Here is a 19200-nt window from a genome sequence, read left to right as displayed (position 1 = left end):
TTACATTCCCTCTCGGTACTCTGAGACAGGCCACTCCCCGTCTCTTGCCCACTTTCTATCTCTACCACCACCCACAGATGCAAACACTCTAGCCCCATGTGGACATGTCAATGATCTGCTGTGGCGAAATTCCCCAACCTGCCTCATGACCCTTTAGGATGATCAGCACTGCAAGATGGGGCTCACTAACAAACAAGGACCTTTCTGGAGGTGTCAGAGACTGATGAGAGGAGAGAGGTTTGCAGCGAAAACACATTCCTCCAGGATCTCCTTTAGGTTCACAACCTCTGTGAGGGAGGCGGACCTCCTATACCCTTTTACAGATGGGAATACTGAGGATGAAGAAGCATGGCTAGCACTAGAACTCAGGTGCTCTGATTGCTGGCCCAGTGATCTTTCTTCCACAGAGGAGAACACTAAGCATGAGGGCTCCAAAACCTGAAGGTTTGGATTCAAATCTCAGGCCCACTACTTACAAGCTATGTAGTTCTGGGCTCATTACTTAATCTCAATTTTCCTCAATCATAATATGAAGGAAATAACAGTCCCTACCTCTCACAATTGTTGCCCGGATTAAATGGGAAAATCCATGCCAAAGACCTAGCAGGTGCCCGAGATGGTGTCAGGTCCGTCATCACACAACCCTGAAGGCAAAAGTAATACCTTTCCATCTGAGCTCCCACTGTGCAAGGCTTTAGTCTGAAAACAGTGCCATGAAGATCTGCACCAACTTAAACCAGCTTTCCGCCTTGCAAGCCCTGGCCAGTAGCCTCCACCCAGTTTTTAGACCCTATTGAGATGACCTTGAATGTGCTCTTCTTTCTCCATAAAAGCTCTCCCCTGGCCTCCTTCATCCCATAATGCCAACTCTCCTTCAGCAGCACCTCTGAGGCCAGCTCACCCAAGCAGTCTTCTCCCAGGCTGAATTCTCTTATCTCCCACAGATTCCTGAACTCACAGCCCTATAAAGATACTCACTGCTATCACCACAATTGGCTCTGTACTCGCCTGTGTCCCCCACTGGACTGAGAGCCACTGAAGGCAGCAGGGACTGTGCTAGGTTCATTGTTTGATCTTCAGTACTCATCTGTATTGATCTGTACTATATTTGTGATATAACAAATTACCACAAATTTAGCGGCTTAAGACCACACACACTTAACCATCTAACAGGTGGGAAGGTCCGAAGTCAGTTTCAGTGGGGTAAAGTCAAAGTGTCAACAGAGTTGCATTCCTTCTGGAGAATCCATCCCTTGCTTTTTTCAGCTTCTACACTTCTTCCCCATAGGCCCGCGTAACTCCATCCTCCACTATAATCACAGTTTCTTCTTTTCACTCAGACTCTCCCTTAAGGGCCTGTCTGATTACACTGGGCTCATCCAGATGTGTGTACTAAGTTGCTTCCGTCGTGTCCGACTCTTTATGACCCTTTGGACTGTAGCCTGCCAGGCTCCTCTGTCCAAGGGATCCTCCAGGCAAGAATACGGGAGTGGGTTGCCACACTCTCCTCCAAGGGGACCTTCCTGACCCAGGGATCAAACCTGCATCTCTTATGTCTCCTGCATTGGGAGGTGGGTTCTTTACCACTAGCACCACCTGGGAAGCCCAGATAATCACCCAGATAATCCAACATAACTTTCTCAATCCTCACTCACTCACACCTGCAAAATCCTTTTTACCACAAAAGGTACCACTGATCGGTTCTGGGCATCGGAACATGGACACCTTTTGAGGAGGGAACAATCACTCACCTAGCTCATGATCACAGCTTTTACTGCACAGCAAATGGCAATGACTGACTGCTGCCTACAACAAATCCTGCTCCCTGATCCTAAACTGAAGGTTTAGAAGGTTCTCAACTGGGAAAAACACAAAGCCTGGAGCCCCTGCTCTAGCCAAAATCTCCCAAAGGAGGCCTTCTCTCCGTAACCTGCAACTCTGAGTTTCAACAGCTATGGTGGTAGCAGCCCACCCTAGGTAAAAATCTACTGGCTGATTCTCTGAATTCTGAAAATATGGATAAATGAATCAGCCACAAAGATCATTTCATAATTGCCCTTTAGATAGACTGACAGGCACAGCCTATGTCTTCCTGGAGCTCACAATCCACACGGCGTCATCACAATGTGTACAGAAGCCAAAAGGCAGCAGGATAAGGATTTTATCACTTACCAGCATGAGTCAGAGTTGATAAATACCACATATTAAAAATACAGCACATTCTTTGAAATTCTATCAAAATCAAGCTTTAAATTAGCAGGCTACAGCAGCAACCTAGCAACCCAATCACAATCATTTCCACTTGAGCCTGGTACCTGAAGAAGATGGTGTCAGAATCTTGGATAACCAGCTCAGACTGAGTGTAGGGCGCGCCCACCTTGTGGAATGTGGCCGGTAGCAAGCAGGGCCAAGGGAAGGAGCCCCAGCTGGGTCTGAACTCTCACTCTCCAACTGCCCTGTGTGACCACGGACTTGTTAATCAACCTCTCTGAGCTTTCTCAATATACAATATACATATGGTGAACCCATTAATACTGACCCTCAGGTAAATGTCTAGCAAGTAATATGTTTCCACAAGGCGCTGCCCCACTTCTTTTTGCTCCTCAAAGAACCAAGTAGGTAGGGCAAGCAAATCTCAGAGAATACAGCTTGGTGTATCTGCACTGGGTCCCAAATGTTATCCACACATGGCTCACGCACCACCTCTACTATTCTGCCTCCTCCCTGTCCAACCTGTACTTCCACTTTTTTCTTTAAATAGACAGTGCAGACTTTAGACACATCCTAAGCAACAGTAGCTGCCAAATGATGAGTTTAATATTCTAGCCATATTTCACTTGAAAAAAATCCTATACCCATGTATAAAACTATTAAAATTTAAAATATTCACCCTGGTTTTAGCCCATATCCTGTTACATTTAGGAAAACTTTGGTGAAAAAACCTGATTTCCAGTCCTAACTCAACCAACAACTATTAGGTATGCACATGTCAGGCCCCTTCTCTGACATTCAGTTTCCCCAAAATGACAAAATAAAGAGAATTGTCTGGACAACTTTGCTATTTTTTTCCCATTCTGAGATTATGAGATTTATTATCAAGTGGTCCCAATACCGTGGGATAGCTCCTCTAGGCCCTCCTGCGCCCATGCAGCCATGGCTCCTTGGACGTGGGGTTGGAGAAATATCAATAACCTCAGATATGCAGATGACACCACCCTTATGGCAGAGAGTGAAGAGGAACTAAAAAGCCTCTTGATGAAAGTGAAAGTGGAGAGTGAAAATGTTGGCTTAAAGCTCAACATTCAGAAAACGAAGATCATGGCATCCTGTCCCATCACTTCATGGGAAATAGATGGGGAAACAGGGGAAACAGTGGAAACAGTGTCAGACTTTATTTTTCTGGGCTCCAAAATCACTGCAGATGGTGACTGCAGCCATGAAATTAAAAGACGCTTACTCCTTGGAAGGAAGGTTATGACCAACCTAGATAGCACATTCAAAAGCAGAGCCATTACTTTGCCAACAAAGGTCCGTCTAGTAAAGGCTATGGTTTTTCCTGTGGTCATGTATGGATGTGAGAGTTGGACTGTGAAGAAGGCTGAGCACCGAAGAATTGATGCTTTTGAAGTGTGGTGTTGGAGAAGACTCTTGAGAGTCCCTTGGACTGCAAGGAGATCCAACCAGTCCATTCTAAAGGAGATCAGCCCTGGGATTTCTTTGGAAGGACTGATGCTAAAGCTGAAACTCCAATACTTTGGCCACCTCATGCAAAGAGTTGACTCATTGGAAAAGACTCTGATGCTGGGAGGGATTGGGGGCAAGAGGAGAAGGGGACGACAGAGGATGAGATGGCTGGATGGCATCACTGACTCAATGGACGTGAGTCTGGGTGAACTCTGGGAGTTGGTGATGGACAGGGAGGCCTGGCGTGCTGCGATTCATGGGGTCGCAAAGAGTTGGACACGACTGAGCGACTGATCTGATCTGATCTGGTCGCAATAAGCAAAAGAATCCAAGCAGGAAACTTTTGAAAAAGGTAATGAATATCACTCAAAATAATTAGAATCATTCATCTTGAAAGATACCAGAAGAAATAAAAGGATGACAGAGAATGATAAAGGGGTGTATGCCACACCTTCCCTCATCTCAAAAGACTCTGACTTTGTGCTTCTCTTTTAAGGGATTTTCAAAAGAGAGGGCACTTGGTCTTATAATGGGTTTGAATCTAGATTTGAATCTCAACTTGGATGGTTGTCAGTTTTATCATTTTAGGCGGGTCATTTAACCTCATAGGCTTTCTACAACTGTGAAACGGTTACTACCTCCTTCACAAGGTTGCCTGGGGATTAAGTATGAATACCTCGTCTAAAGCACGCAGGCCAGAGCCGGATGCAGTCACTGTTTGCTATTATGGTTATACCTGGACTAATTGGTTGAGTACACGTCTGTCTCTCCTGCTTAATTATAAAGGCAGCAATGTTTTGCTCATCTTTCTCTCCCCCACTGTGCCTAGTGCTATGTGTCACATAAAATAAAGAACCTGGGCTGAATGTGTAGGGAATCAAAGCTTACAGAAGGAGTGCCTGCTCCAAGACAGGAAACTGGAGATGCCCAGAGACATATGACTAGCAATTTTTCTCTGACAAAAACAAACGTTCCCTCTTCATAAAACAAAAGTCTCTTTAGAAATTCACCAAAATGTACACAATGGTTGTCTCTGGTGCCTGGGCCATGATTCCCTGATTTGATCTTCCTTTATAATAGTCTATGTTTTGCATCATGTGTCCAAATTGGAAACACGAAATCGTCACAAGAATAAATGAGATTGCTTGCTTTTGAGACAGAAAGTCAGAGACCCGGGGTCCGGTCTCCAGCATTACATATCTGGGTACCTGACCTCAGGCAAGTCACTCCATTTTCCAGTAAAATGACAGGAACAATGCCACCCTGACGACATCACCAGGCTGCTGTGGGAACTGGGGCACCGAGGTCCGCACTGTGAAAAATCTCTGCTAACAAGAGCTCTGGAATCTTCTGAGCATGGCCGAGGCCCGCCAGTTGCTTTTCTCTCTTTATTCCTAGCCAGACCTTTATTCCCTTGTGTCATACCCCCCCATAAATGTTATTCCTGTCATAAAAAGAATGACCCACAAACTTGTAGCCTCTTTCTTCTCCTATAAATGTGCTACAAAAGTAATCAGAATGAATTTGAGGCTGTGATCATAACTCCCTCTTAATGAGCACCACCCGTGTTTGAAATACCACCAGCCACTGAGTCCTTATTTTCACAGGGTGTTTTGTTTCTTTCTCCCCCCTCCTTTTTTTTTTTTTTTTCTTAACACATTTGAAACTTCAGACCTGAGTGCCTGTTGGCAGATGGTGTGGAGCAGAGGCAAGGAAGCAAAACAGCTAACCAGAACCGTTAGAAAGGTAGGACCTTGAAAACTTTAAGCCTAGTGGTTGGCTCTAAACCAAACAAATATTTCTTCTGCCTAAAGTCAAATCAAACTAGCAACCTTTCTTCTTTCTTAAATCCTTAAACATTTAGTTTATTTACATGAATTACACTCACGTCAGAAGGAGGTACAACTGATCCTCAGTTTCTAAGTGTTGCCCACCACTGAGGCAAGCTCATGTACAATCCCTTTTATGTACCTTCCACCTCTATCCTAATATCAACTATCTTTGATCCACCAACAACCTCCTTAAAAGGCACCATTAAGTGAGTGAGCACAAGAGGGTTACAGTCCCATACAAATGACACTTAAACATAACAGCCAAGAAGGTACTGAGTCTGTAAGCCCCATTGAGCCTGTGGGCATAAGGCAGAGTGGACAACAGAGTAGCACTGAAAAGCCAAAATGACCAATAAGGACTTCTTCTAGTCATTTTACAAACATATCGAGAGCTAGCTTGAGACGATATGCAGACGGATCTGCACAAACTTCAGTTTATTCCTACTCTGGGAGGCAGAGATCTTCAGATGCACGTCTTCCGCAGAGGGTCAGCCACGCAACGAAAACAATTTTAACTCCTAATAGTCAACTTTTTCATCAATAAGGTGCAGGCAGTAATTAAGAAAGAAAGAAAAGAAAGAAAGAAAATGAAGTCGCTCTGTCGTGTCCGACTCTTTGCGATCCCATGGACTGTAAGTCTACCAGGATTCTCTGTCCGTGGGATTTTCCAGGCAAGAGTACTGGAATGGGTTGCCATTGCCTTCTCCAGGGGATCTTCCTGACCCAGGGATCGAACCCAGGTCTCCTGCATTGCAGGCAGACGCTTTACCCTCTGAGCCACCAGGAAAGCCCGGGCAGTAATTAACCACACCATAAATTGTTGTGAGGATTGACTGTTCTAAGAACAGTCTAAGTCTGGTACATTAGTAATTCCATGGACAGAGGAGCCCGGCAGGCTACAGTCCCTGGGGTTGCAAAGAGTTGGACACAACTAAATGACAAGTGAGCACACACACAAGCTATCGGTCATTACCAGCGTGCCGCGTGAGGTTTGCATATACTACTGCATTTGACCACAAGAACTGTGTGAGGCAGGTTTCATTACTCTCACAAAACACTGGCTCAAAAAGATAAAAGGACTTCTCCAGAATTACACAGATTAAAAAGTGCCAGGTGTCTGGTGGTTCTTAGCACTAACAACCCACAGTCAAGGCTGGACCAGAGACAGCTGCATTAGCAAAAGTTTGAGGGATGCTACCTTCCCAGCTCAACTATGCTCTGTGCCTGCAGTTAGGGATTTCATGGGAGATCCAAGGCCTCTGAAAATCTGAGACTAGAAAACAATCTTAATGTGAAGATCAGAAGAAATTTTCCAGGACAATTCTCATACCTGACCCGCTATGAGCCCAGGTCTGGCCTCTGGGGTGGGCACAAAATGGCAGTTCTAATGTTCTTATCGTCTATGAAAAAAAAACTCTCTCAGCTACTGCTCCAAAGATCCTCTGCTGCTGCTGCTAAGTCGCTTCAGTTGTGTCCGACTCTATGTGACCCCATAGATGGCAGCCCACCAGGCTCCCACGTCTCTGGGATTCTCCAGGCAAGAACACTGGAGTGGGTTGCCATTTCCTTCTCCGATGCATTAAAGTGAAAAGTGAAAGTGAAGTCGCTCAGTCGTGTCCGACTCTTAGCGACCCCATGGACTGCAGCCCACCAGGCTCCTCCATCCATGGGATTTTCCAGGCAAGAGTACTGGAGTGGGTTGCCATTGCCTTCTCCGAAAGATCCTCTAGTTATCTTTAATTAATTTTTTTTTTAAAGCTACCAATGAACAAGCACTGTGTTCAATCCTTTGCAAACATCGTGTATAATCCTCATAATTATCCTGCTTGAGGGAGGGGGTGAAGAAAAACTGAGACAGATTCAGCCCCACAAACATGAAGCAAGTAAATAGCAAAGGCTGAGTTTGAACCCAAGGCGGCAGGGAAAATGCCACAACCTGATTGCCTCAATTAACTCCTCATCATTCTCTCTCCCCTCACCTGGAGACCCACAGGGCACAGGCCTAGAATAACTAGCCTCTTTTCTCTTCACAGAGACAATATAAAACGTACAGAGGAATTCTGTATTTTACAAACCATGACTGCAAATGCTGCCAGGGTGTCCATTCTGTTTATCCTCTTGATCTTATGTGATTCAGAACAAACCTTCAGAAGCACCTCTCTCTTAGCCTGGGTACTTTCTCCAGCTGCCCATCCCAGGATGAAGCTCCCTGCCAGAGCTGGGGCTGAAGAACACAGTAACCGCCATCATTAAACCCAGCACTGCTGTTAAAAGGGAAGGGAGAAGTCCAGGAGCTGGTGTATATAGAGAAAGTGAAAGTGAAAGTCACTCATTCCCTGACTGTTTGCAACCCCATGGACTATACAGTCCATGGAATTCTCCAGGCCAGAATACTGAAGTGGGGTAGCCTTTCCCTTCTCCAGGGGATCCTCCCAACCCAGGGATTAAACCCAGGTTTCCCACATTGCAGGAGGATTCTTTACCAGCTGAGCCACCAGAGAGAGGAGGACCCTTTCCCCAGGTGGCAGGGGCAGTCAGGTCCCAGGACAGAGGCCTCAGCTGATGCTGAACCCACTCAGCCCAGCCCGCTGTGCCCAGCACAGACAGCAGGATCAGGACACACTGGGGGAATCTCCAAACCATCCCTGCTCAATCCTTTGACCCTACCACTCTCAGTGACCCTGATCCCCCCAACCCCCGTTCACTCCACAGTCCCACAGCCTAACAATTGCCTCACTTTCCCCACAAGATCACAATCCCTGATGACGGCCTGTGCTCTCGGTGCCCCCAGAGACACACCCACTCTTTACAGAATCACCTTAAGTAGCTTCCCCAGGCAGTGGCCAAGCCATTATTAATGAATATTCAGCTGTGACCAGCAGGCTGCAAAGTGAGCAGACATTAGATGGCAGCCTGAGGCAGATTTCCCATAATTTAAAAAAAAAAAAAAAAAAATTGTTCTTAATCAGGACCATCTCCAAATCCTCAACTCACAAAGTGCCAGCAGGCCAGCAGATCCCAGCAGCTCAGGATACTGCTGGAGAAGGTGCCACTCTAAAAGCGAGTGTGTTGGGGGAGGGGTGTACACACGGCAAACCCCGTGGGAAGACAGGTGGCACAGACTCCCCAGTAACCCAGGGTGTCAGGATCAGCAGGCTCTCTGAAGCCACACCTTCCCTCACTCACTTCCTCCCCAGAAGGCTGGGGTGACATGGAGACTTCTGTGTCCCTGGGCAGCCATCAGAACAGTCCAGCCCTGGAAACCAGAGCCAGGAAGAACCCAGTAAGCCAAGCCACTGAGGCAAGAGGACAGAAAACAACGGAGGGATGTGGGGTACAACAACAGCCTCTCTTACAGAACCTGATACAACTCACAGCCTATGTGCTTGTGTGTGAAGTTGCTTCAGTCATGTCCGACTCTGCGACGCTATGGGCAGTAGCCCTCCAGGCTCCTCTGTCCATGGGGAGTCTCCAGCAAGAATACTGGAGTGGATTGCCATGCCCTTTCCTAGGGAACTGAACTCACGTCTCTTTTGTCTCCTGCACTGGCAGGCAGGTTCCTTACCACTAGCACCACCTGGGAGACCCACAGTCAGAGCTAACATCCCCCTCCCTGCACTCCTCCCCCGCGTAAGCCCAGCCCCCTCTTCCACTCTCAAGAGTGTCAACTTCCAAGAGGTGCTCATCTTCCCATCATACATCTGCCAACCCTCAGCTTAGGAGGCTGAGTCCTCTATCCTAAACTGACAAAGACAGCAGTGAACCAGGTCTCTAAGGCACAATGCCTCCAGGAGGGCTGAATGTGACAATTCCCTCTAGCCCCAGCCGAGGCAAAATCTCAGGCCTCCAGCCGGCCCCATCCGCCAAGCCCAGCCCATCCACCGCCCTCCATTTAGACCTGAGCCCTCTCATTCTCATGCAACAGCACCCAGAGCACACCTGCTGAGACTACCCGCCTTAGAATCCACCTTCTCCCAGCCTGCCGGGAGGGAAACTGAAACCTGAGCAAGGAGCTCCGCCCTCGGCTCTTCCCCACCTGGACCTCCTCCTTTCCGGGCGAGCGGAGGGAACCCGGAGAGGCGGGTCAGGTGACCACCCCGCGCACACTTTTGCCTCCGCCCACAGTCCTACGGAGCCGGGGCCGGAAAACACACCCCAGGGCACTTGTTGAGCGGGGCGGAGGTGTGCACCCACTGAGGTGGGGCAGGGCGGCGCTTCACCCGACGCTTCAGACGGCCGGCTGCGGGTTCGGGTCTCAGACACCTGGGCCTGGAAGCTCCCTGAGGCAGGGGGTGGGGAATGAGGTTGTTTAGAGAAGGCAAAGGAGGAGAGGTACGGGCCGGTTCCAAAGTAGATAAAAAACAAGAGTTGCTCCCTTTGTGCCCTCCGGGGAGAAGGTGGCGGCTGTCCCACAAATGGGGAGAAATGGGAGCCCTTTTGCGGGAGTGCCGGTCACTGGGGGAAGGGCAGCATCCTTCTCAGGAAACAGGCTGCAATACCCTGGGCTTCAACCTTGATGGCCAGCGCCAAAAAGGGCGGGGGGCGGGGGGCGGGGGGAACCTGCAGCCCACCAATCTCATTTCCAGATTCCCTCCCTCCAGCCTAGACACGTTAATAATTAACTTGCCTACCCGGGAGCTCGCCGGCGTTGCCAGAAAAGATGAGTAATGGCCCTGGAGTCCCGGCCCCGTGCCCGCGGGCTTCTGGGCTCGGGGCTGGGACGGGCCCTGGAACAAAGCCTCCGCATTCCTCCGGGAAGGTGTGTCTGAAACTAGACCTGTCAACGGCGGCGAGAGGCTGACCTCTCGCCTCGCCCTAAGCGGGCTCTCGGAGGCTTGGGGGCTGAGTGGGTGGCCGGGTAGCTTTTGCCCACCTCCCCTCCCCCGCACCCCGAACGACCGGTGCCCCCAACCACAACCGATCTCGGGAAACCGCGCTGTCTGCTGAGAGATAATCCTGTTACCATGAATGCAGGCTGTACTTGAAGACCAATTCTCAAAACAACAAGGCTGCTCCTCGGCGCCCTTCCCGATGAGTAACCTAAAGCCGGTCGCCGGCTCAATGAATTCTCTCGCTGAAACTCCGGCGGCGAGCTGCGGCTCCCACGCGGATGGCCGGCCGGGGACCCACCGGCTCCCGTCACGCCAGCGCCCAGACACAAAGCACCCCTAGAAGCAGTCTGCGCACCCTGCGCCCTGCCCGCCCCCAAACAGCCCGCAGCCCCCCGAAAGTTCCGACGCGCGCGGACACACCTGCAGGCCCCCCGCGGCGGCCCCCGCCAGCCCCCAAGGGCGGCGGGGCACGCGTCCCCGGCAGGGCAGCGCCGCGGCTCCATGAGCCCGGTCCGCGAGCCAGGGACGGTCACTGGTCAGCGGCGCTGAGGGGCAGAGCGCGCTGGGCCCTCAGCGCGCCCGCGGCGCATCTCGCGCCCTCCTCGTCCTCGGCCGACTTTCCCTGAGAGCCCACACCCACTTGACATCAGCGCCGATTAAAGCACGTGGCGCAGCGCCAGACGGCGGACCCCGGAGGTCCAGAGCGCGCCCCAGGGTGCCGCCGCTCGGCCAGGACCGCGCGTCCGAGCGCGGCACATTCCTCTCCTTGCAGAGGATGCTGCAAGCGGGAGTGGGCTGGGAGGCGGAGGAGGGGGAGGGAAACCGGCGGAGGGGGCAGGACCTGCCGCCGACCAGCAGCGCTGCTCTGGCGCCCAGCCAGCCACAGACCTTACAGCCGCTGCTGCAAGTGCCCATCGACTGTGAAGACCGGGTCGCAGGTGACCTGGGTTGCTGTCCTCTCCCCGCCAAGGAGAGTCCTGACCTTGAATTCTCTTCCCCAGAATGACTCAAGGAGGCTCCTCTCTAACCACCTCCACTAAATTACCGGGTTGATTCTGCCAGGCCAGGAATGAATACTTGGTTGGATGTGGTTGCTGACCCCTCCACCCAGGAGGCCGCTATGGCGCACCCAGGGATGCAGACCATACCCTCCGGCTTGTCGCTACACCAGCAGCCTCAACTGGGTCTCCTTTCCCTCTCTCTTCTCCCAATGCCCTTGGCCATAAGGAACAGCTCTCCTGGTTCTGCAGGCAATCAGAGACAACACCACCCAGCAGCCCACACACATTTCTAATTCACTAATTAGCATCCATCCAAATAGTCAAACATTCAAGCATTTATTAAGGCTTAGTATATGCCAGGAGCAACAGAAGATAAACAATATTCCTACAGTCATAGAGTCCTACACTCATAAAGCAGATAGTCTAGTCCAGGAGAGAGATATTAAAAACAAAGCAAGGTAATTATAACTGTGACAAGGGTATTAAAGGTAAGAGGTGCTATAAGATTGCACACAGGGACCCTAAACTATCTTAGCAGTCAGGAAAGGCTTCCCAGAAGAAGTTACTTTTGAACTGCTGAGGTATGAACACAAGTTATCCAGGGGAGGGAAAGTTCAGGCAAAAACCCTGGTTATTAAAGTGTAGACCTGCTCCCATTGACAGGTGGGGAGAATCAGGCAGAGGTGAACTGCCATGCCCAAAACACCTAGGCCTTTGTCCACGAGGGGCAAGAGACAGCTCACAGGCCCTAGAAGAGAGCCTGGCCCATCGTCCAAAGAGGCCCTATGTCTGCTTTCTCATCTCCCCGGAACTAGGCTGGTCCACGTCATCACTGAGCTCTGACAGGTAGTTGGGAACCAACTCCATCATCAATTTGCTGTATGGCTATGCCTCTAAAGAAATGCCTTCCACTCTCTAGTTTCAGTTTCTTTATCTCAAGTGAAGGCTTAGATTAGAACAGCATTTCTACATTTTTTTTTTAAAGCCGGTACTCCCTTTTGGATAAACATACAAATGTCATTCCTATTCTGTAGCATCTATGATGACATCAAATCATTTTCCAAATTAAAAAAGTATCAATGAATGTGCTTTTAAAGCTCTATATGCCCTTTAAGTATTCACCACTTAAAAGATCTCTGCTGTAGATAACTTGGAAGCAGGAGTAAAGAAATGGTCTCCAAGCTCACCCTTTTCCTGTCATCTGTCCCCATTCCTTCAACATGAACCTGGCCACAAGCATTTATCATCTCTAGACTCATTTCTTTTATTCTTTCCAGGATAAATTGGCCAGGCAATGAACAGAAGCCATGGGTCATCCAAAAGGCATGCTGTGAAAGACTCTTTTGAATAATAATTTCCAGTGATGCTGGGAAGTAGACACTTTGAAAGAAACACATAATGTTCCTGGGGACAAATTAGCTATATGATTTAAAACCTGTAAAAGTGTACATATCCTTTGAAACATCAATTCCACATCTAAGAATTTATCAAGACATAATTATGAATGAACACAGATTTATAAAAGCAAATGATTGGTTAATAAGCTGTGGTATATCTTTGTAATTGAATATATGCAACTTTAAAACTGATATACAGAATATTTACTATTGAATAAAATGAGATGAAGATTACAAGATAAATGATCCCAATTGTGTGTGTGCGTGTGTGTGTGTGTGTGTGTGTGTAGGTTTGAGGGGGGTGGTGAGCACCTATGGTAGAATGGTACTGTGCTCATTTTTCTTACTGGATGACTCAAACCCACCTCTTACACCAAAATGTGATGGCTCTATCGCATGTCATCCTCACAAGTAAATCTACTAACCATATGAAAGTTAAAGAAACTTAATATTAAAACTGCTGCTGCTGCTAAGTCGCTTCAGTCGTGTCCGATTCTGTGCAACCCCATAGATGGCAGCCCACCAGGCGGCCCCGTCCCTGGGATTCTCCAGGCAAGAACACTGGAGTGGGTTGCCATTTCCTTCTCCGATGCATGAAAGTGAAAAGTGAAAGTGAAGTCGCTCAGTCGTGTCCGACTCTTAGCGACCCCATGGACTGCAGCCCACCAGGCTCCTCTGTCCGTGGGATTTTCCAGGCAAGAGTACTGGAGTGGGGTGCCATTGCCTTCTCCGAATATTAAAACAGAACAGAATAAATCTTACAGGCAGGTAAGAATACATTTCAATTCTCTACTGCCATCCACTTATCATCAGGGATTTGATAGTAATCTTAAAGGTAGAATGGTTTTTCCCCCAGACTTTTCATATAGATTTTTCTGTTGTTTTTTCTTTGAGTCTATTTCAATGGTTTCCCAACTTTAGAGTGCATAAAAATTACTGTCCATGTGGCTTAGGGTAACCTTCACTTCATGAGATTTTTTTTCCCCCCTTAAATGCTGAGTTAAGAACCCAAGCATTGTATTAGAGTTCAGAGGAAAAAACGACCAGAAGTATATTTACCAGGACTTCCCTAGTGGTCCAGTGGCTAAGACTTGGCCCTCCCAATGCAGGGAGCCTAGGTTCAACCCCTGGTCAGGGAACTAGATCCTGCATGCCACAAATAAAGATCCTGTGCGCCACAACTAAGACCCAGCACAGCCAAATAAGACACTTAAAAAAAAAAAGAAGACAATTACCAAAATGTTAACAATACTGGAATTAGAGCTTTTATCTCGTTCCTTAGGATTTTCTGTGTTTTCCAAGTGGTCTGACAATAAAGATATATTACCGAGATAATCAGAAAATAAACTACTGCTTAAAAACAAAGGGGTTAAAAATCCTCCAAAAGATAAAAAGAAACTATGCCTTGACTTTAAAAGGGGTGACTCTGACCAGGCCTTTCATATCCCTTCTCTCTGCAAGCTCTGATACTGCACCAGTTGGTGCCCCAACACCCAAGGACAGACAGTACATCGTCGCTAGGATACCATGCAGGAAAAACTGGCAAGAAAATTATTTTTACATTTACCTCCTGGGCTGTGCTTATAATAATGCTTAAAGCTTAGATTAAAGGGTCCAAAATGAAGCAGCCACGACCATTCGCTAATGGATCTCCTACCCCTAAAAGTCTCTACCAAATATTCTAGGCTCTTAATAAGCTGAGAACATATAAAGCATATACCCTTGGTCCTGAGGACCAAAAACTATTCAGCCTGCTTTTTCCATATCTGATGGTGCCACAGGCCATAAATCAGACCGGGCTGAGCCAGTAACTAGATGAATGATGTGTGCCTCAGTTTCCTTGATGTTAAACAGCCTAATAAAGGCTCTACTTTTCTTTTAAGGGGTGAATATCCCTGGTGGCTCAGATGGTAAAGAATCTGCCTGCAGCACAGGAGGAGACCCGGGTTCAATCCCTGGGTCAGGAAGATCCCCTGGAGAAGGGAATGGTTACCCACTCCAGTATTCTTGCCTGGAGAATACCATGGACAGAAGAGCCTGGTGGGCTATAGTCCATGGGGTTGCAAAGAGTCGGACCTGACTGAGCAACTAACACTTTCACTTTTTCTTTATAACAGTACTAGGACAAAGTGATCTAGAACTTTGGGGAGGAGAAGGAGCTGGTTAATTGTTAGTTCTTTGGCACAAGGGTGGTAAACTGCAATTTGCCTCATATTTCAAGCTTTCTGAGAACGAAGAGTGCTCGCAAACCAGATGAGGGAGGTGAGGTGGGAAATACAGCTGTGCTGACTTTGTCCTGTGGCATAACTCAGGAACTCTTAAGTCATGGACAGAAGGCTGCTGCTGCTGCTGCTGCTGCTAAGTCGCCTCAGTCGTGTCCGACTCTGTGCGACCCCATAGACGGCAGCCCACCAGGCTCCCCCGTCCCTGGGATTCTCCAGGCAAGGACACTGGAGTGGGTTGCCATTTCCTTCTCCAATGCAGGAAAGTGAAAAGTGAAAGTGAAGTCGCTCAGTCGTGTCCGACTCTTAGCGACCCCATGGACTGCAGCCCACCAGGCTCCTCCGTCCATGGGATTTTCCAGGCAAGAGTACTGGAGTGGGGTGCCATTGGCAGGTGGGATTAAAAATCCAAGCTGGAGGCACAGGTTTCTCAAAACACAATAGCTAGGAACCATCAGGGCAGCATCTAAAGATGAAGGATGCTTGTATTATTTGGCCACTTTAATTCAATAATCATTAAGTCCCCTACCATGCACAGTAACCAACTGCATTCTCTGCTCAAAATGAAGCACATGACTTCCCAGCCAGACAGAGCTGCCATTAGGTGACATTTTAAGTCCACCTAGAGTCTAATAAAGCTAATTTTACTGTTATGGCATCTATTACAACATGGGACCTTGTTTAGAGAGGAAACAGAGAAGAGGGAAGCACAGACTGCCAGATCTGGGATTTTGGTTTGTCCAGAATTGTTTCTGGAAAGGAGGTAATAAGAACAAACTTGATTTTTGAAAGTAATTTTAATGGGACCAAATGTATGAGAAGGTCTGCTCTTGTACAACTACCTAGCCCCCTTGAGAACAGACTAGCCTCAACCCTGCCCTGCCGATGCACACACAGCCAAGCAACAGCACCAGGACAGAGATGAGGCACTCTGTTCCCCTAAGCAGGAAACACTGAACATACTGACCAAAGCAGCCAGCTTGGGTCTGGGCCTTAGAGCTTGAGAGCCATTAAGAATAGGAAAAAAGCTATTTGCTCCATGGTCAGTGACTAAAAACCATGCAAATAAGTTTTGATAAAAATAAAAAATTAATAAATATGTAGCTCTACAAATTTTTTTTAATTCAAGAACAAAATCAAATCACAAAACACCTAATTAGCTAGAACATATCTATGACCAGTGATCATCATACATCCATTTTAATCAAAATAACCTCGGTTGACTGTAAAAAAGCACATTCCAGGGGTCCACCCCTAGAGAATCTCATGCCACTCATTCTAGGGTGAGCCCAAGAATCCCATATTAGCAAACAACCCAAGTTGATTTGGCTCTTTGTGGCCTGGAGCCCACACTTTGAAAAATTTGAAGCTACAAGGCCATGAGGACCTAACACACCCATCTCTCCTAACCTCCTAGCAGGCATCACCCTGCTGCTGCTGCTGCTGCTGCTGCTGCTAAGTCACTTCAGTCGTGTCCGAATCTGTGTGACCCCACAGACAGCAGCCCACGAGGCTCCCCCGTCCCTGGGATTCTCCAGGCAAGAACACTGGAGTGGGTTGCCATTTCCTTCTCCAATGCATGAAAGTGAAAAGTGAAAGTGAAGTCACTGAGTCTTGTCCGACTCTTAGCGACCCCATGGACTGCAGCCCACCAGGCTCCTCCGTCCATGGGATTTTCCAGGCAAGAGTGCTGACTTGAATCAATTCATAATCTAAACTGAATGAATCCAATTGCTACATCTTGTGAAACCTCAACAAAATTGCAACAAATCTAGGGCATGATAAAAACACCAGGAAAAAAGAAAATACGAACCAGCACATAAGAAGGGCTCTAAAACTGTTATCTTTTAAAAAGGATGAGAATAATGAAAGCTTGATACTTGTCTAGACTCACTTTGCATTCATACACCAGGTACAAACCCCATGAATTCACTAGTTTCATCATAGAAACACTGCATGGACTCAGCCAGATATAAGTTAAATTATCTTGGCTTAACCACTTGCCAGCTTGTTGGCCCCAGATAAGTTTTTTCTTCTCTCAGCCATTCTATTTGCTCAACTGTAAAATGGGTTTTAAAATATCTATCACCTTAATAATGTAATGAGGAATAAGTAACAGAATTGTGAAAGTATGTAGAACATAGTAAGTACTAAATAATTATGGCAGCTTCCATTACTTGGTCAATAGATAAACATTTATTAGGACCTCTAATGGCAGAAAGTGAAGAGGAACTAAAGAGCTTCTTGATGAGAGTGAAAGAGGAGAGTGAAAGAGCTGGCTTAAAACTCAACATTCAAAAAACTAAGATCATGCCATCTAGTCCCATCACTTCATAGCAAATAGAAGGGGGAAAAGTGGAAGCAGTGACAGATCTCATTTTATTGGGTTCCAAAATCACTAAGGATGCTGACTGCAGCCATGAAATTAAAGATGTTTGCTCCTTGGAAGGAAAGCCATGACAAACCTAAACACCATATTAAAAAGCAGAGACATCACCTTGCCAACAAAGGTCTATATAGTCAAAGCTATGGTTTTTCCAGTAGTCATGTACAGATGTGAGACCTGGACCAAAAAGAAGGCTGAGCACCCAATTGATGCTCTCAAACTGTGGTGCTGGAGAAGACTCCTGAATGTCCCTTGGACTGCAAGGAGATCAAACCAGTCAATCCTAAAGAAATTAACCCCAAATATTCATTGGAAGGACTGTTGCTGAAGCTCCAATATGTTGGCCAACTGATGCAAAGAGATGACTCATTGGAAAAGACCCTGATACTGGGAAAGACTGAAGGCAAAAGGAGAAGAGGGTGGCAGAGGATGAGATGGTTAGATAGTGTCACCGACTCAATGGACATGATTTGAGCAAACTCCAGGAGAAAGTGGAGGGCAGAGGAGCCTAGAGAGCTGCAGTTCATGCCAACAACATTTATAATCAGGCACTGTTCGCACAGGAGATACAGTAGTGACAAAAGAGAAAGAGGGACAAAATACAGATAATAAACAAGTAAATAATATTAGAGACTGATGTCTGCTATGAAGAAACAAAGCGGTGACCTGACAGAGTGAAATGGTGGTTCAGGGTATGTATCAGGAAAGGCCTAAGCCGCAACATTTAAACTAAGATCTGGTAGAGAAACACTTTCAGCAAAGTGGGAGCAAAATAAATGCATTCCTGCAAAGGAAGGACAGTGAAGCTAGAGCTCAGTGACCAGTAGGATGGATGGTAAAGGAGGAAACTGGGGAGTCAGATAGTGAAGGTTATGGAGGCCATGTAATACGTGGTAGGAGATTATATTCTCTTCCAAATGCAATAAGAAGACACAGAAGGGTTTAAAAGAAAAGACTGTGATGGAAGACACATGGTCTAAGTTGCCTTTTTAAAGGACTTCTGTAGCTGCTATTTGGAGGATGAGTGGGGGTCTGGGGACAATAAAACCCTAACATTTCTTCAGTGCTTAACTATGTGCTCAGAACTGTCCTAAGAATGTTACATGTATGATCTCTTTTAATCCTCATGAAAACTTTTTCTGTGAGAACTATTATTATCCCAGTTTTACAGATTCCAAACCCAAGCACAGAAAGATAAGGTAACTTGCTCATCACATTAAGTGGAGGATCTGGTATGCAAACCCAGATGGTCTGGCTGCAGTGCCTCTCTTATTGAAAAGAGGTAGGGAGAAATAGCAACACTAGCTAAAGAGACTACCACAGGAGAACAGGCAAGAGAGGATGAAGGATGACCAAGAATGTAACAGTGAAAATGCTGAGGGGATGCAGCTGTGCAAAATGTCTTGGTAGCAGAGCCAAGGGCACTCAGTGATGGGATTTATGACAGGGGTGTAGGAAAGAGACAGGTAAAAAAGACTCCCAGGTTTTTGATTTGAGCAACAGAGTGGATGCCAGTGCAGTTTCCTGAGATGGTTAAGCCTGGGGAAGGGGGAAAAAAAAAAAATCAAAGGAAAGGAGGGCATTAAAATCAACCAAGAACTCAGTTTGAGACTTGTTGGTCTGAGGCATCTATTAGATTTCTGAGTGGACAAGTCCTGAAAGCAGTGAGCTGTGGAAGCCTCCACTTAAAGGGAAGGCCAGGGCTGGAGATGTAATCAGAGGGGTCTCATCATCACATGACTCCTGGCTTTTTGGAAGAGGAGCTGTTCCAGCTACAGACCTCTGGTTGGTTGTAACAAGCCAGGGCACAGTGGCATCTCACACTGCTCTGAGGCTGAAAGCACCC

At 47.3% G+C, this 19200-nt stretch overlaps 1 protein-coding gene across 12 annotated transcripts in view; it reads right to left on the bottom strand.

Annotated features, from left to right (window-relative positions):
- The window catches only part of PLEKHA7 (pleckstrin homology domain containing A7), a 229154-nt gene that overhangs the window by 131700 nt on the left and 78254 nt on the right, over positions 1–19200 (bottom strand). For 2 of the 12 annotated variants that reach the window (XM_086339798.1, XM_086339800.1), the window contains exon 1: positions 10769–11134. The exons of 9 other annotated variants lie outside the window; for them this stretch is intronic. In XM_086339798.1, the coding sequence (XP_086195924.1) occupies positions 10769–10851 (83 nt within the window). In that variant the 5' untranslated portion in view covers positions 10852–11134. Of the gene's footprint in view, positions 1–10147; positions 10279–10768; positions 11135–19200 lie in introns of those variants that run through there. One more of the 12 variants, XM_086339796.1, reaches the window with a different exon arrangement.

The sequence above is a fragment of the Bos grunniens genome, chromosome 15 (genome assembly GCF_055505025.1).
Source record: "Bos grunniens cultivar Pamir isolate PY7600 chromosome 15, Bosgru_T2T1.0, whole genome shotgun sequence".
Classification (NCBI taxonomy): Eukaryota; Metazoa; Chordata; class Mammalia; order Artiodactyla; family Bovidae; genus Bos; species Bos grunniens.
Note: the sequence above shows the minus strand (reverse complement) of the source record. Positions and strands in the feature narration are given on the sequence as shown.